The sequence below is a fragment of the Prionailurus viverrinus genome, chromosome D4 (assembly GCF_022837055.1).
Source record: "Prionailurus viverrinus isolate Anna chromosome D4, UM_Priviv_1.0, whole genome shotgun sequence".
NCBI lineage: Eukaryota > Metazoa > Chordata > Mammalia > Carnivora > Felidae > Prionailurus > Prionailurus viverrinus.
In genome coordinates, this window is record NC_062573.1 from 25,237,244 (window position 1) to 25,253,657 (window position 16,414).

Sequence of the window (16,414 nt, forward strand, 5' to 3'; positions counted from 1 at the left end):
TGATACATTATCCTCACCCATACGTGTATTACTAGGGAAAGAAGATTGAGAACCTCTGCCTTTAGTGACTGGATATTTCTAGTTGTAATAGAAAACAAAAATAAATTCTTAGCTGGTATCATGGCTTCCAAACTATGACATAAAGCAAAAAGAGAAAAAAGAATTTTAAACCGAAGGTGATAGTTTTTCCTTATATTCTGTAACTTCACACCAAAATCTCTTAACAGTATATAATATGTAGGGGCAAAAACTGCAGAGAGAATGTGAAAACATAGTATGTGAAATGTGAATGTGAACATAGAATGTGAAAACTTTTCTGCTGTAGAAAAAAAGATGAAGAAATACATGGCAATGCTTATAGTTTTATTATAATTGAAATAAGTTGACTAATTCTTAAACAGCTATATTTATTACTATAAATTCGAGACAACCTTTAAGAACTATAAATGTATCTATAAGTCCATGTAAGGAATAGCTTAGTAACTATATGAACAACAAAAAAGCATGGTTTGAATTTTAAGAAGATGAAAATAAATGGAAAAAATTCTAAATTAGTAACAGAACAAAGAAATTCTAAAACATAAAGTAATTAAAAAAATAAATAAAGCAAAGATTTCTCATTTTACAAGTATGGAACACTACCAAAATGACAAATAAGAATTCAGACACACAATATAATAAAGACAGGTCTCTGGGTGAGTAGAACAGCTGTTACCTGTGCAATGACCAAGATGCCTTATATCAATTTGTTCTTGCTTTATACAAGATGCTTCTCGAACAAAACAAGGATTGTTGTAGGAACTCCCATCAGAAGCACACACAGGATTAAAACTGTATCCACTGCAATCTATATTACATACACACCTGTTGGAAAAGATATAAATTACCTATATTTTAATACAACAAAATTTCACAATGCTGCATTTCATTTTCTTTTCTGCTTTCTGTTAACAGAAGTCAATATATTATTCTAAGTGATAAAAGTTTAACAACTGTAAAACAAAAGTTTAACAATAACAAGCTAACAATTTCTTTTTTTTAATGTTTTTATTTATTTTTGAGAGAGTAAGAGACAGAGCATGAGTGGGGGAGAGGCAGAGACAGACAGACAGACAGACAGACAGACAGACAGACACAGAATCTGAAGCAGGCTCCAGGTTCTGAGATGCCAGCACAGAGCCTGACACGGGGTTTAAACTGGTAAACCGTGAGATCATGACCTGGGCCAAAGTCAGACACTTAACCGACTGAGGCACCCAGGTACCCCTAACAATTTCTTTCAAGTGAGAGTTTAGGGATAATTTCATCTAGATATTGTTAATCCGGTGGTTTCCCTGAAATTTTCATATCTAGATATAATAATCAAAAGATGTCAAATGTCAACATTAATTAAAAAGCAACATGGTGTAGTGGAAAGAACACAAAATTATGAATCAAAAGTCATGAATCTAAATCCTAGCCCAACTAATTACCAAATTTTTGTCCAGATTCTTCCCCTAAGTTTTAGTTTACTTACCTGCAAAATAGAGGTTATAATAATATACCTATCTCGCCAAATAACTGGAAAGATTAAAAAATATAATTGATATAAAACATGTAATTTGCAAGCCCTCAAAAGTGTTACTAGCTGCATATCTACCTATACCACTGAGTGTCCACTCAATACTAAGATTGCATAAGGAAATCTAAGACATGGCCACTCCTCTCAAGAACAATAAAATTTAACTGGGAATATAAAAGTAAAAAAAAAACCAGAGATTTCTCCTTCTAGCATCACTGTAGTCTTAGAAGCTAAACTAATATTCCTGATGAAAACAACAAAAAATATTGTTGAGAGAATATTGAGAGAAATATTCTCTCAAATGCATTCATAAGTTGACAAGAAATCAGGGAATATTCTGACAAAAGTTAAATGAAGACAGGAAGAGAGAAAGGTCAATTGAGTTTGCTAAAGCTGATTTTCACCTTGAAAGTGGTTGCCAAATTGTGTAAACTCAATTATCAACTTTTGTGGCTTTGCAGGCCTCTGGGAACAAAAGACAAAGAATACTGACCTACCTAAATGGGGAGCCTGAAGACCCTAGATAAGTGGGTATGTCAAAAAGTAACAACTCTCAGCATGGGGTAAACTAGAAATGAGTTGTCATGTTCCACAAGGACTATTTAAAGGGGGGGAAATGCTGTCCTGAGCCATGGCATTGAAGAGAGGGAAGAAAAACATCTCCCCTGAGAATTAAAAACCATAAGCCAGCCCTCACACGGGTAATTACAACTTAAAATACTACTTGGGTGTTCTGAAAAACCTCAAACCCAGAGTTTATTTTAAGAGCCAAGGACTAGAAGGGGCCCTAGGCAACTGACAGAAGCAAATGCAATCTTCTCTGGAGAAACCCAATTTTATTATCTTCAGCCTCACACATTTTCCAAGATACAGTTGTGAGAAAAATAAGTAGATCACACACACTCACTCAGTCATATATCTACAAGAAATAAGGAAATAAAACACCATGAGTGGAACAAGCTGATCTGAAAATGAACCAAGCAGGGCATCTTGCTGGCTCAACCAGTGGAACATAAGACTCTTGATCCCGGCATCCTAAATTTGAGCCCCACAACAGAGTAGAGCTCACTTTAAAAAAAAAAGGAGGAGAGGGGTGCCTGGGTGGCTCAGTTAGTCAAGCTCTGACTTCAGCTCAGGTCATGATCTCACAGTTTGTGGGTGTGAGCCCTGTGTTGGGCTCTGTGCTGACAGCTTGGAGCCTGGAGCCGGCTTCAGATTCTGTGTCTCCCTCTCTCTGCCCCTGCCCTGCTCACACTATTTCTTTTTCAAAAATAAATAAACATAAAAAAAAAAAAATGAGGGGAGTGGAGAGGAAGAGGGAAAGGAGAGGAGATGAACCAAATTGCATTTTTAATAGATAAAAAATGTATGATTAGAAATAAAAAACTATTTAGATTTGACAGCAGATTAGATAAACTAAACGTGAGTTAGGGAAGCAGAAGACAGGTTAAAGGAAATTACCCAGACCACAGCAAAGAGAGATGGAACATGAAAAAAAGATTAAGAGACACGGAAGACTGGGGCGCATGGGTGGCTCAGTCAGTTAAGCGTCTGACCTCAGTTCGTGTCACAATCTCACAGTTTCATGAGTTTGAGCCCCGTATCAGGCTCTCCGTTGACAGTGCAGATACTGCTTCAGATCCTCTCTCTCTCCCTCTCTGCCTCTCCCACACTCATTCACCCTCTCTTAAAAATAAAAAACATGTTTAAAAATGGTAAAAGGCCATCAAGAAAAAATAGAGAGAGAGAGATATGGAAGACAACAGCAACAGAATCTAGAAAAAATCTGATTGGACCTCAAAAAGGAGTAAAAGGAATGAGGCAAGGGCAATATTCTCAGCAATTTCTTGTCAAACTTTCTAAAACTAAAAAAGATACTCATCTAAATGCCCAAGAAGACTAATATATTCCAAACAGGATTATTAAAAAGGAATGTAGACATGGAGATGTCACAATGGAATTTTATAAAAACATCAAAAAAGAGTATTTTAAAAGCAGCCAGAAAGAAGACAGAGGCAAAAATAAGGGGGACAAGTGTTTTCAAAAGCAATACTGAAGCCAAATTGTTTATTTATAGCAAAAGACAGTGAAATAATACCTGCAATGTGCTGAAATTAAAAGAAATGTATATGAAGAGAAATAACTTTCATGAATGAAAGTAAAATAAAAGAAATTTGGAAGAAGTTAAAACTTAAAGAGTTTGTTACCCGCTGGCTGTCAGTAAAGGTAATCATAAAGGCAGTTGAAAACCGATCTTATAAAGAAAATCTGAAATGCAAATGAAGAACAAAAGTGTAAATCTGTACATAATGTTACCAAAGCTAGCCTTGCAAGGACCTGACAATTTCACTAGTAGGTAAGGCCTTTGGTAGGTAAGCTCCTTGCTCATCAGGAGACATAAGAATGTTCACAGCAGCATTATTCATGAGAACAAAAGACTGGAAACAATCCAAATGTCCATCAACAGTAAAATGGACTGTAAAAGGATGTGGTATAGTCAAAAAATTAAATTCAATAGGGGCGCCTGGGTGGCTCAGTCAGTTACGCGTCTGACTTCAGCTCAGGTCATGATCTCACAATTCGTGAATTCAAGCCCTGCGTTGGGCTCTGTGCTGCTGGCTCAGAGCCTGGAGCCTGCTTCGGATTCTGTGTCTCCCTCTCTCTCTCTCTCTCTCTCTGCTCCTCCCCCGCTCGCACACACACTCTCTCTCCCTCAAAAATAAACATTAAAAATTTTTTTAATTAAATTCAATAAACACTGAAATTGAATGAACTATGGCTATGTGCATTAACATGAATGAATCCCAAAAACATAACTGCTGAGCAAAAGAAGGTACATATAGTGATGATTCCATTTATACAAAACTAAGTATCAATCAAAAGCCAAATCATATATTAAGTGATTTACCATCTGTGGTGAAGCTATTTTAAAAACCAAAGAAATGATTTCCACAAAATGCAGTATACCAGATGTATTCAGGGAGGAACATGGGAGGGCAGCTCTGAGGTTTTGGTAATATTCTATTCCTGGCTTGGGAGGTAGGATTCACAAAATTTTGTTTCATTTTTATGCACTAAACCAAGTATGTAAGTTTTCATGCACTTTTAAATGTATACGCTATTTCACAATTTAAAAATCAAGGCACCAGAAAAAAAATTAAGAATTCCTATTTACTAAAATCAAAAATGGCTTTTACATTTTAGGGGGGGGGGAGGAGGCAAAAAGAATGGGACAGAGAGCATATCTGGTCTGCAAAGTGTAAAATATTTATCAGCTGGCCCTTTACAGAACATCCTTGTGGACCTCAGGTTGACAGGATACGAGTGGGCAAAAGTAGAATGGCAATAAAAGAGAAAGGTGGGCTGATGAAAGATTAAAGTACTGTTCCAGGAATCAGAAACAGCTCAACAACAAAGGCAAGATACCACACCAATCCAGTGAGGAGAAACAAGCGATAGAGCAGTGGGCACTGAGCACAACTGTGACTAAGTGTAAGAGAAAGTCAGCGCTCCTCGGTGGGATGGCACCACTGCTTGTCAGACTGCAAACTGTGAGAACACACCAGGCTGCTCTTCTCAATGGCACAGGCAGAAAGAAAATCAAATTACCATGTCAAGGAAAGTCCAGGGAAACAATGAGCAGAGGAGGAAAATATTAGACTCCAAAGGCTGCTGATACTACTGATTACAGTGATTACAGCTGTTTGCACACGGCAACCATAGCAGAGGGCAGGATGCCCAAAGCTTAGGAGTGTGCACTAACGGGGAAAGAAATCACTTCAGTAAATATGCCAAATTCAAGACATCTAACAACCATTTACTCTGTACCTACTGTGCAGGAATACTCACATTTGCCTTATTAATCCCGACAACAAATAATTATGAAAAGGGAAGATGAATATGAACAAAGTTAAAAAGCCCAAGATCAGTAATAAGCAGCTGGGACAGTGTTCTCTCTACTCATAGCTGTTATGTAAAATAGATATCTCAGTATGGAAAGTAACAAATGAAAGAAAGTAAGTATTTTCCACATGATTTTCATGATTTATCATGAAAAATCTTTCACTAAACTGGCCTTGCTTTTCCCTCAAACACACCAGCGACACTCTTGCCTCAGGGCTTTCCCTCTCCCTGAACACTTTTCCCTCAGACACCCACCAGGTTCAATCCATCACTTCCTTCACGTTTTTTCTCAAGTCTTAAAAAAATGGCTGAAAATTAAATCACTAAGCATCCATTTAAGAAGCTAGGGGAAAAAAACAATGAAATAAATCCAATGAAAACAAAAAAGAAGGGAAAAACAGATGATATGGATATAGATACATGGAGATAGAGATATGGATATACAAATATATCTCAGCAGAAATAGAAGACATGGTTACAACAGAAAAGATCAATAAAGCCAAAGCTGATCCTTTGAAAAAACTTTCAAATCAACAAAGGAGGATTAATCCAGAAAGAAAGAAAAAGAACAAGAGAAAAAGCAGTGAAAAAGACTAGATTCAATGGGGATTATGGTTTAATCAATAATGAAAAGTTATGATAAAGCACTTTAAGATAGCAAGTTTGAAAACATGTGAAATGAGTAACTTTTTAAAAATATTAACTATTGAATTTAACCAAAAAAGAAACAGAAGCTAAATGGTATTATAATCATTAAATAAATTAAATCATCTGTTTGAAAAAATGTGTCCTTCAAAGACAGCTTCAGAGCCAGGTGTCTTTTAAAAAGAAAATTCATGAACACATTCACTCCAATCATTCAATAAATAGGTCATTCTATTCTTGCACAAAGTTGTCCAGAGAATAGAAGGAACACTCCCTAACTCACCAAGGCCATATAAACTTTAAAAAATACACAAAAGTTAACAGAATAGCACTCACTGAGTAAAAATGAATAAAAGAAAATCTATCCTTACAGCAGACAGAATACCAACCAATAACGCACAGGCACAAAAAGATACTGCAATCATAAAACAACAATAGGATGCAATGAAAAAGGAGCACCATGACAATAAAGGTAAGCTCTTAGAAATCAAAATTACAGCAAACAGAAACAAAAAACTCAAAAGAGGACCGAAAGATAAAGCTGAAGAAACCTCTCAGAAGGTACAGCAAAAATTTTAAAACATAGAAAATGGGAGAAAAGAAAATTAAAGGACTAGTCCAGGCTGCCCAACAACCAAATAACAGAAATACTAGAGAGAAAAGAGAGGAAAGGAGATCATCAGAGAACTAATTGAAGAAAATTTCTCAAGTCAGAAATAAGTAACTTTTGGGGTGCCTGAGTGGCTCAATCAGTTAAGCATCCAACTTCAACTCAGATCATGGTCTCATGGTTCGTGAGTTCAAGCCCCACATTGGGCTCTGTGCTGGTGGTGTGGAGCCTGCTCGAGATTCTCTCTCTCTCCCTCTCCCCTGCTCGCTCTCTAACTCAAAATAAATAAATAAACTTAAAAAGGAAAAAAAAAAAAGGAAGTAACTTTCTAAGAAGGGGTGCAACATTGTGAAATTTCACTACACTGGGGACCAAAAGATCCTACATGCTTCAATACAGAGAAAAAAAAATCATACGCAAAGGTTCTAGAATCAGAATGGCTTCAGGCTTCAACAGCAATACTGAAAGCTAGAAGACAGTAGAGCAATGCTTTCTCAAGTCTGAGGGAAAATTATTTCCCACCTAGAATTATGTACTTGACAAGTTATAAGTCAGGTATTAGGCGTAGGATAAAACACTTTCAAACATTAGGTCTAAAAAGTTTTTTGGCTTTTTTTTTTTTTTAACATCTCGTACCCTTTTTCAAGAAGGTACTGAAAAATATGCTAAAATGGGAGACTAAAACCAAGAAATTAAAGGCAAAAAAATGCAAGAAACAGACTATCCTATATAGGAGAGAGGTAAATGAATTTCTAGGATACTCATGGTATAACGCCCTGTTCCTGACACCGAGCTCCTAAAAACCCTCAAAACTGTCAAAGGAGAGTCTAAGGAAATGCTAAGGAAATGCATCATTGGGTGAGGGGAGAGAGGGGCCACTTAGACACCAGAAAAACCAACCATGGTAATTAGAGAATCAGAACTTCCATTTCCCCACCCCACCAACCCACCTGACCTCTGAGAAGGGGAGAAGGAGAGAAGGGTTGGAGATGGAGTTTATCCCCAATACCAATAATTTAACCAATAATGAAACCTCAGTAGAAAACTTCAAACAGAAACATTCTAGGTTGGTGAACACATTCACGTGCTGGGAAGGTGGTATACCTGACACCATGGAAAGAAAACAGAAACTCCAGTGCTCAAGACCCTTCCAGACCTCATCCTATGTACTTCTTCATCTGCCTGCCTATTTACATCCTTTATAATAAACAGTAAGCACAGCACTTTCCTAAATTCTGTGAGCCATATTAGCAAATTACCAAACCTGAGGGAAGGTTGCAGGAGATCTTCAAATTAGTAGTATGTTCGGCCAAAATGCAGGGAACCTCACTTGCAGATGGTGTCTTGTGGGTTTGTGCCTTCAATCTGTGGGCTCTATGCAAACTCCAAGTAGAGTGTCAGAACTGAATTAAATCATAAGACACCTGGTTGGCGTAGGAAACTGAAGAATTGGTTGTTGTTGAAAAAGATACAACACTAAAGGAAGATCCCAGGGTGATAGCTATATACAAGATGTACAGGGCAACCAGTCCACATTCAAAGTTTCACTCTGCAGACAGTTCTGTTGATGGCTGCAATTATTAAGAGGCCCAGTGCCACTGTGCCCTTTTTAGCCAGGGGACAGAATGCCCAGGTAAGCCTGATCCAGATTCTGGTTCATACTTGGCTTGTCTTAACTGTATGGTGGTGAATTTCCCACTCTCCCCTCCAATGTCCTACTGCCTGACTCAAATGAGCATACTCCTTTAATTGACTCCTGAGAGCTGGAGGTCAGCTATGGCAGGAGGAGAAGTAGAAAACACAGGGCAGGCCCTTCCCTGACCACATTCCTGCCAGTCATCTGTACCTGGCAACACTAGAATCCTGCCAGATGTCTCAACTGTGGTGAGCCCTATGTTCCCCATGACTCACTCATGTTCTTGCCCACTGGCGTCCCCAGAAGGGAATCTTGTAAACTCTCTGGGAAACTAAAAGCCAGACTCTGATTCAGAGACTGTTCAATGTATCTTCTTCTGGAAGGTTTCACGTAATAGTGGCACTATTGCCCCTTCCATCCATGGCTGGATTAATGCTCCATATTGGTAATATGGCAATATTTTATTTTGTACCCTAGATGTTAGGTACACAGACGTAGTATTCCTTAAATTGCATGCATATGTTTTAAGCACTTCTGTATGTAAATATTCATTTTACAATAAAAGTCTTAAATAAAGGATAGACCAGTATGTATAGTGTGCTGCCATTAGTTTTTTAAAAAAGGAAAGAAAGAGAATATGTGTATATATTTGCTTGTACATGCATAAAATAATGGCTGAGAGATTAAATAAACATCACAGTGACTGCCTCTAGTGAAGACAACTGAGTGGCTGGGGAACAGAGGTAGGAAAAAGACTTTTTACAGTAAAGTCTTTTAAAGCTTTTGCATTTCTAACACTGCAAATTTCAAAGGCATGAATGCATACATACATAAATAAATGAATTCAATGACTTCTATGATTTCTGCAAATCACAACTCTTAAGTCTTTAAAATAGGGATGATACCTCCTAATACTGGTGAAAGAACCAAATAAGCTTTTGTAAAAAAAAAAAAACGCTTTGAAATCAAATACTACATACATCTGAAAGTAGTAGTATTTTTATTGAAAAAAATCTATCCTTTTCCTTCTTTCTCCTTACTTTACACAGAAAGTATTATTCCTTCTTGATATGGTAAGTTTATTTAGCAGTTAAGAAAACACTGGCTTTAAACTAATTCATGTGAAGTTATTTATATTTAGATTTAACAAACACCTATGAAGCCTTCAACAAGTTTAATACCAGTCTTTTTCACATACATTAAATCCTTACAACAACCCCATGTGCAGCTCTAAGTGAATAATAAAGATCTAATGTGAACAGCCATGAGTTCAACAAAGACCTATAGAGGGACCCTACAACCCAACCTTATGGCAAGTTCATCCAGTATAGAAATCCACAAGACAAAGTCCCTGCTCTTAGGGAGCCCACATTCTGCTAGTGATCCCAAGAGAAGAGATTATTTCTCAAGAACAAGGAGTAACAGGGAATAAAGTCACCTAACTCATAGGGACTATGGAAGACAGCAAGGGAGGCTTCCAGAAGAGGTGTTATCCTGTGATCTGAGTTAAATTTCATTCAAGTCAAGAAGGAAGAGTAGGTATTAAACAAGTACATAAATAGGGATGCGAGTCCAGAAGAGGGAATAACAGACAAACTATCAAAGAGTAACAGAGCATTCAAAAAACTGCCAAAGGTCATGGAGATACGGTGTTCTGCACTTTAATTTTTTTTTATTTGATGGCAGGGAGCACACAAATGGAAGAGAGGGGCAGAGAGAGAGAGAGAAAGAGAAAGAGCTCCACACTTAGTGCAGAGCCCAATGCAGGGTCAATCTCAGGACCTGAGCCGAGATCAAGAGTCAGATGCTCAACAAACTGAACCACACAGGCGCCCCTGTTCTGCATGTTAAAAACAAACCTCTCATAGGAAAGCTTTACTGGCAGCTGTGTAGCACTACAGGAAGATACTTCTGGACAAAGGAGCCTGTCATTGCTAATATCCAATTTGTACTTTGTACAAAATTATGTTTAATAGTGTTGTTTCCTGTTATCAGAAGAAAAAGAACAGCATACAATTATTTTTCCATTATAATCTAAGGGATCATCATAGGAATGTATTAAGCCTAAATAGTTTTAAGTCTATATTCTATGTATCCAGAGTAAGGCAATGTTAAATGACAAAAAATATTGTCTGATTAGAGGAAATAAGAGTAGAAGATAATGGTAGGAAAGGTACTTCTTTGGTTCTTTGCTAAGAAGTATATGTGGCCTCCAGAAAGGAGAACATGACAGAGGACACACATATATAAGCATCATTCTCTTTGCTTACACAAGAAAAAAGATTTCATCATACCTTCTAAGGGGGAGACTCATCAGATTGTGACACTGACCAGCTGTGTCAAACAGAAAATGGTCCCACAAATGACAAAGATGTCCAGCAAGTAGATTAACTTTATCAATGTTGTCTGTCATACTGCATACCTACAATGATTCTCTGAGCAACTCTAAGATCTCCTATCATTCAAGGAAAGAGCATCTCCAAAGAGACTGACATCAAACAGGCAGAACAGGAGCTATTTCCATAAAGTGTACCATACACAAAGTTCAAAAGAAATAATTAGAGGATTTTTATAACTTACCTGTATTGACATTATGCCTGATGACTCTACAGATTCCACAAACCATTTGTGGGCCAAGATTTAGGTCAGGAATATAAAAGGTACTGATGTAAAGGAGTTCTAGGATTATTCAGCCCCAATGTCCAGACAAACAGCTGATGGCTATCTTGCAACAATAACTTCAGCTTTGGTCAGATTAGAAATACCATTTAGAAAAAGAGGGGGTGTGGTTGCTAAGATCCCTATGGTTTAAGAAATATAACGTGCTGTAAAGCAGGTGCCGTTTCTGAGTTTTAAGACTAAGCAGAAGGGGTGCCTGGCTGGCTTAGAGGAGTATGCAACTCTTGATCTCGGGGGTTGTGAGTTTGAGCCCCACGTTGGGTGTAGAGACTACTTAAACGCATAAATAAATTTAAAAAAATTTTAAAAAGACTAAGCACAAGGTCTATCCACTGTACTTCACAATGGTCACAATGAAACACTGAAATCTATCTCACCTAGGTGGAAGTTAAATTTCTTAGAACCTCACTACCTAGCTCTAGGTATAAATTAAAAGGTAAGCATCAATGAAAATAGCCATCACTAGCCCATGCAAACACCAGAGTGTCATTGGAGAGGCATACTATACATCAGGAAGAAAAGGGGGAAAAACCTTTCAAAAGCTAAAAATAATTTAAATTATAAATAAATTAGCCACTGAGCAGACAAGAGAGAAAACATATGTAATAAATACAGTTCACACACTTCACTCAGGAGAACCTATTTACCGGGCACCTAGGTGGCTCAATCAGTTAAGTGTCCAACTCTTGGCTTCAGCTCAAGTCATGATCTCAAGGTGCGCGGGTTCCAGGCCTGCATCAGGTTCTGTGCTAACAACACAGAGCCTGCTTGGGATTCATTCTCTCTCTCTCTCTCTCTCAAAATAAATAAACCTTAAAAAACAAAAAGAACCTAATTACTCTGGTTTATGTTTAGAATTTATTCTAAATTATTTATTCTATAATTGTATTATCTCCTATTCCAGAAAAGAAGAGAAGCAAATTTAAAAGCTGGGGTTATCTACACCCAGGCTCACTGTCAAGGCACACTGACAAAACCCAGAAGCAGCAGCTAAGAGCCTGGGAGAAGTAAAACTTATTTTTAAAGAATCCAAAACACAAGACAGAATGGAGCTTTCAGCTTAGGGATAAAACCATCACCACTGAGAATATCATGGTATTACACATGTGTGTGCACAACACAATGGATAAATCCATTATTATTAGACCTGTGTTCTGGTTCTGCTGCTTAACTGCAAGCCATTCAGCCTCTTCTGAGCTCAGCTTCACCTGTAAAATCAGGATAATACTTCCTTGCTACCAGACAAAACTGCCATAAAGAGCTAAAAAAATAGTTCATGTAACATTATCTGAAAAACATAACATACTATACGATATGTAACATACTATACAATATGTAACATGAACATAATATATTTAAATAAATTCCCATTTAAATGGCTTAAATAAAAAATTAATAGTTTTCTTAATAGCAAAAAAATAAATTACATGATAGTGCTGATCCCCTCCCCCAAAACGCCAGGGTTTTTTAAAAACTATTAACAAGAGGGGCGCCTGGGTGGCTCAGTCGGTTGGGCGTCCAACTTCGGCTCAGGTCATGATCTCGTGGTCTGTGAGTTCAAGCCCCGCATCAGGCTCTGGGCTGACAGCTCAGAGCCTGGAGCCTGTTTCAGATTCTGTGTCTCCCTCTCTCTCTGACCCTCCCCTGCTCATGCTCTGTCTCTGTCTCAAAAATAAGTAAATGTTAAAAAAAAAAAAAAAAAAAAAAACTATTAACAAGAAAGAGAGCTTTAAAGCAAGAGAAAGATTTTAGCTGCCCTTTGGAAACCAGATAGCTTATAAGCATTTCTTGTAACGAAATGACATTTCAAAATGAGAAAAGATAAAATATTTTTTAAATGAATACCCATACCTAAAAATATAAAATACAATATTCATTACAGATATATTATAAAGGAATATTTTTCAAACTGTAGGTCATAATCACCAGTGGATATTGAAGCCAATTCCAGCATTTTTTAAGAAAATAGGACAGAAAATATTTGAGTACCTTGCATTTAATAAAGGTAGGTATATATTTCATAGACTTTTGTTATACTTAATATGTATTATCATAATGTATACACATACACAGTGCTGGGTCACAGTGTATATCTATTTCTTATATGGAGTTGAGTTTAAAAAAAGTCTGAAAGTCACTAATACAAAACAGACAGATAGGTATGGGGCATTCTAGATGGCAGCTAAGGCATAAATAAGGAATGTAAAAGCAGCTAGTACTCAGAGTAACTAGGAGAAGACAAGGAAAGTAAAGAAATGTCATGTGGGACCAGACTGAAGAGGGCAGTGTTTTGTTTTGTTTTGTTTTGTTTTGTTTTGTTTTAAGTCATCAAGCAGCAGTCCTTGAAGTAGGGAGGGGAAGGAAAAAAAAAAAAGAGGTTAGAGTGGGAGAGATCCAAAGCATAAGAGACTCTTAAAAACTGAGAACAGGGGCGCCTGGGTGGCGCAGTCGGTTAAACGTCCGACTTCAGCCAGGTCACGATCTCGCGGTCCGGGAGTTCGAGCCCCGCGTCGGGCTCTGGGCTGATGGCTCAGAGCCTGGAGCCTGTTTCCGATTCTGTGTCTCCCTCTCTCTCTGCCCCTCCCCCGTTCAAGCTCTGTCTCTCTCTGTCCCCAAAATAAATAAACGTTGAAAAAAAAAAAAATTAAAAAAAAAAAAAAAAAACTGAGAACAAACTGAAGGTTGATGGGGGGTGGGAGGGAGGGGAGGGGGGGTGATGGGTATTGAGGGGGGCACCTTTTGGGATGAACACTGGGTGTTGTATGGAAACCAATTTGACAATAAATTTCATATATTGAAAAAAAAAAAGAAAAAGATAACAGCATTCCTTCTAGGAATAAAAAAGGCCAATACAGAAAAAACACTCTACTGGAACTTAGGAGAATCTGCCCCCTAAAACTCTCTGAATTTAATCCTTAATTTTCACAACTGTAAAATGAGAGGACTAGAATAGAAGATAAATTTTAAGATCCTAGGGGCACCTGGATGGCTCAGTCGGTTAAGTGTCTGACCCTGATTTCTGCTCAGCTCATGATTTCATGGTTCATGAGAATGAGCCCCAAGTCGGGCTCTTCACGAACAGCATGGAGCCTGCTTGGGATTCTCTCTCTCCTCTCTCCTCTCTCTCTCTCTCTCTCTCTCTCTCTCTCTCTCTCTCTCTCTGTCCCTCCCCTGCTCACACTCTCTCTATTTCTCTCAAAAATAAATAAATAAACTTAAAAAATTTTAAGATCCTACTCAACATTCTCTGATTCTGGTAGAGTTTATAATAATTAAAACATGACATGAGTACTTGTTCTGTAAGTAAGACCTTTTGTATTTAATAACTACAATATTATCTTTTAATTTAAAAATTATATTACATCTTCCTAATCAAGGCTTGATGGCTACTACCACATCTGGGCATCTCTCAAATTTCCTTACTGAAAAGGTCTGGCTGGCTAGGCCAAAACTACCCTTAGGCAAACATGTCAGTATTCACCTGGAAGTAACCACGAAAAGACACAGAAGGTGCTCTGAAGGAGTTAAATAACCTCCGTATAACTTTCTTGATACCATGCCCATTTAAAAGTTTTTTAAAAAAAATTACAATAACCATTGAGATACATCTAAATTGTTAAGCTCAACTGCAATCAGTAAGAAGTATTTTATACACTCAAAGATTAATGTTCCTAAAATTTCCTTCTGTCTCCTTTCCTAGTAGGATCAACCATTTTAGTTTAATGACTTTTCTAGGTAAAGCTTTCAATTGCTTCCTTAATGTTTTCCTATTCTTTGCATTGATTTCCTGGCCTGGACTTGGCTGCCTGTCGCAGTCTATGTGCTCCTTGGCTGTCTCCTCGGATTGCATGCTCCTTTCTACTGGTAAGCTCTTCCGTGGTCTGTACCCACTTTCTTATGCTTAAAGCCTGTATCTGCAAAAACAGTGGTTCCAAGCTCTCAAATAGACACACAAAATGAATTTAGTACATACAAGGGAGTTGCCCTAATTGGGCATAGGGTATATGTCATATCATGAGGTGGTGTACATAGAAAGATGTGTATTTTACCATAGATGTCATATTTGGGGCTGCCTCTGAGACTAAATGGAATCTGTTCTACTTCTAAGCAAAAGATCTCTATCTCTTTCAATTAAGAGATGAAAAATCAGAGTAGATAAATGACTAAAGCAGGACTGACTGAACAGAGGTACCATCAAAGGAATAGAAACAGATCAATGGACCAAGCCAATCAATCACTGACAACTATTTTGACTCTGAATACCTTCATGTAACAGTCCTGAGAGAAAACACTAAAAAGAACTAAATCTCTACAAACACACACACACACACCCAACAGCGTTTCATCATGCCATATCATTAGCACAAAGTGAGAAGAAGAGAACATAACATCTATTATCTCTTCTCTCTGTAAGTCCATATCTCTCATTGCTCTATAGACCCACATCTACTTTGCAAAACATGTTCTTCCTAATCAAATCACTCTTACTGAAATGAATGAAATGAATGGACACATGTCAATCCAAGTGACCAACATGTAGAAACAGAGCAAATTGAAGTTATACAGAATTCATTTTTTACTGAACTTGTGCCAATTCTCACCAACTCTGATATATCAAGTAAATTATCACAATTTAATTTTACCACATACCCAAATAGCTGATTTTGAACCATAATCCTGAAAATGGTGTCATCTTGACTTATAAAACTCACTTTGGGTTGTTAATTAAACCATATTACTCCTATTCAGTGAGAGACCTGAATATGTTTAGGGCTGAATAAAACATGGGACCAGAAAACACACAGTGAAAATATGTGTAAGGAAGAAAGTGCAAATCTCTACAAAATAAATGTTTTAAAACATGCGCTAAGGGGTAATTGGGGAAGTGAAGATCAATTTGTGCTATAAGGTCCTGAAGTCAGCATTAAAGCTTTTAGAATCAACTATGGAAAAAGCAGGGGCGCCTGGGTGGCTCAGTCAGTTGAGCATCATATTCTTGGTATTGGGTCAGGTCATAACCTTGTGGTGGTGGGACTGAGCCCTGGGATTGAGCCCTGCATCACCATGGAGTCTGCTTGAGATGCTCTCTCTGCCCCTCCTCTGCACACTCATGCTCTCTCTCCCCGTCCCTCTCAAAACAAATATACTTTAAAAAAAAAAAAAAACTATGCAAAAAGCAAACACCACAGGGAAATGAAAGTCTGAGACTGGAATAAACAAACAGGAATCTGATGAAAAGAAGAAACAAGCATGGCTATGTTGATGATGTCAGTATCATTACTATTCAACCAAACCCATGTGGAAATTGGACAGACAATGCTGTCCAGCTACAAAACCCACAATCCTGAAGGTTGAACATTAGTGAGAAAATAAAACAATA

The 16,414-nt window shown here is 37.6% G+C and overlaps 1 protein-coding gene across 3 annotated transcripts in view; it reads right to left on the reverse strand.

The window, feature by feature from the left end:
- Window positions 1-16,414, reverse strand: part of LOC125150876 (tomoregulin-1) — a 126,879-nt gene that overhangs the window by 29,052 nt on the left and 81,413 nt on the right. For all 3 annotated transcript variants that reach the window (XM_047831321.1, XM_047831317.1, XM_047831316.1), the window contains one exon: window positions 716-864. In XM_047831321.1, the coding sequence (XP_047687277.1) occupies window positions 716-864 (149 nt within the window). The remainder of the gene's footprint in view (window positions 1-715; window positions 865-16,414) is intronic.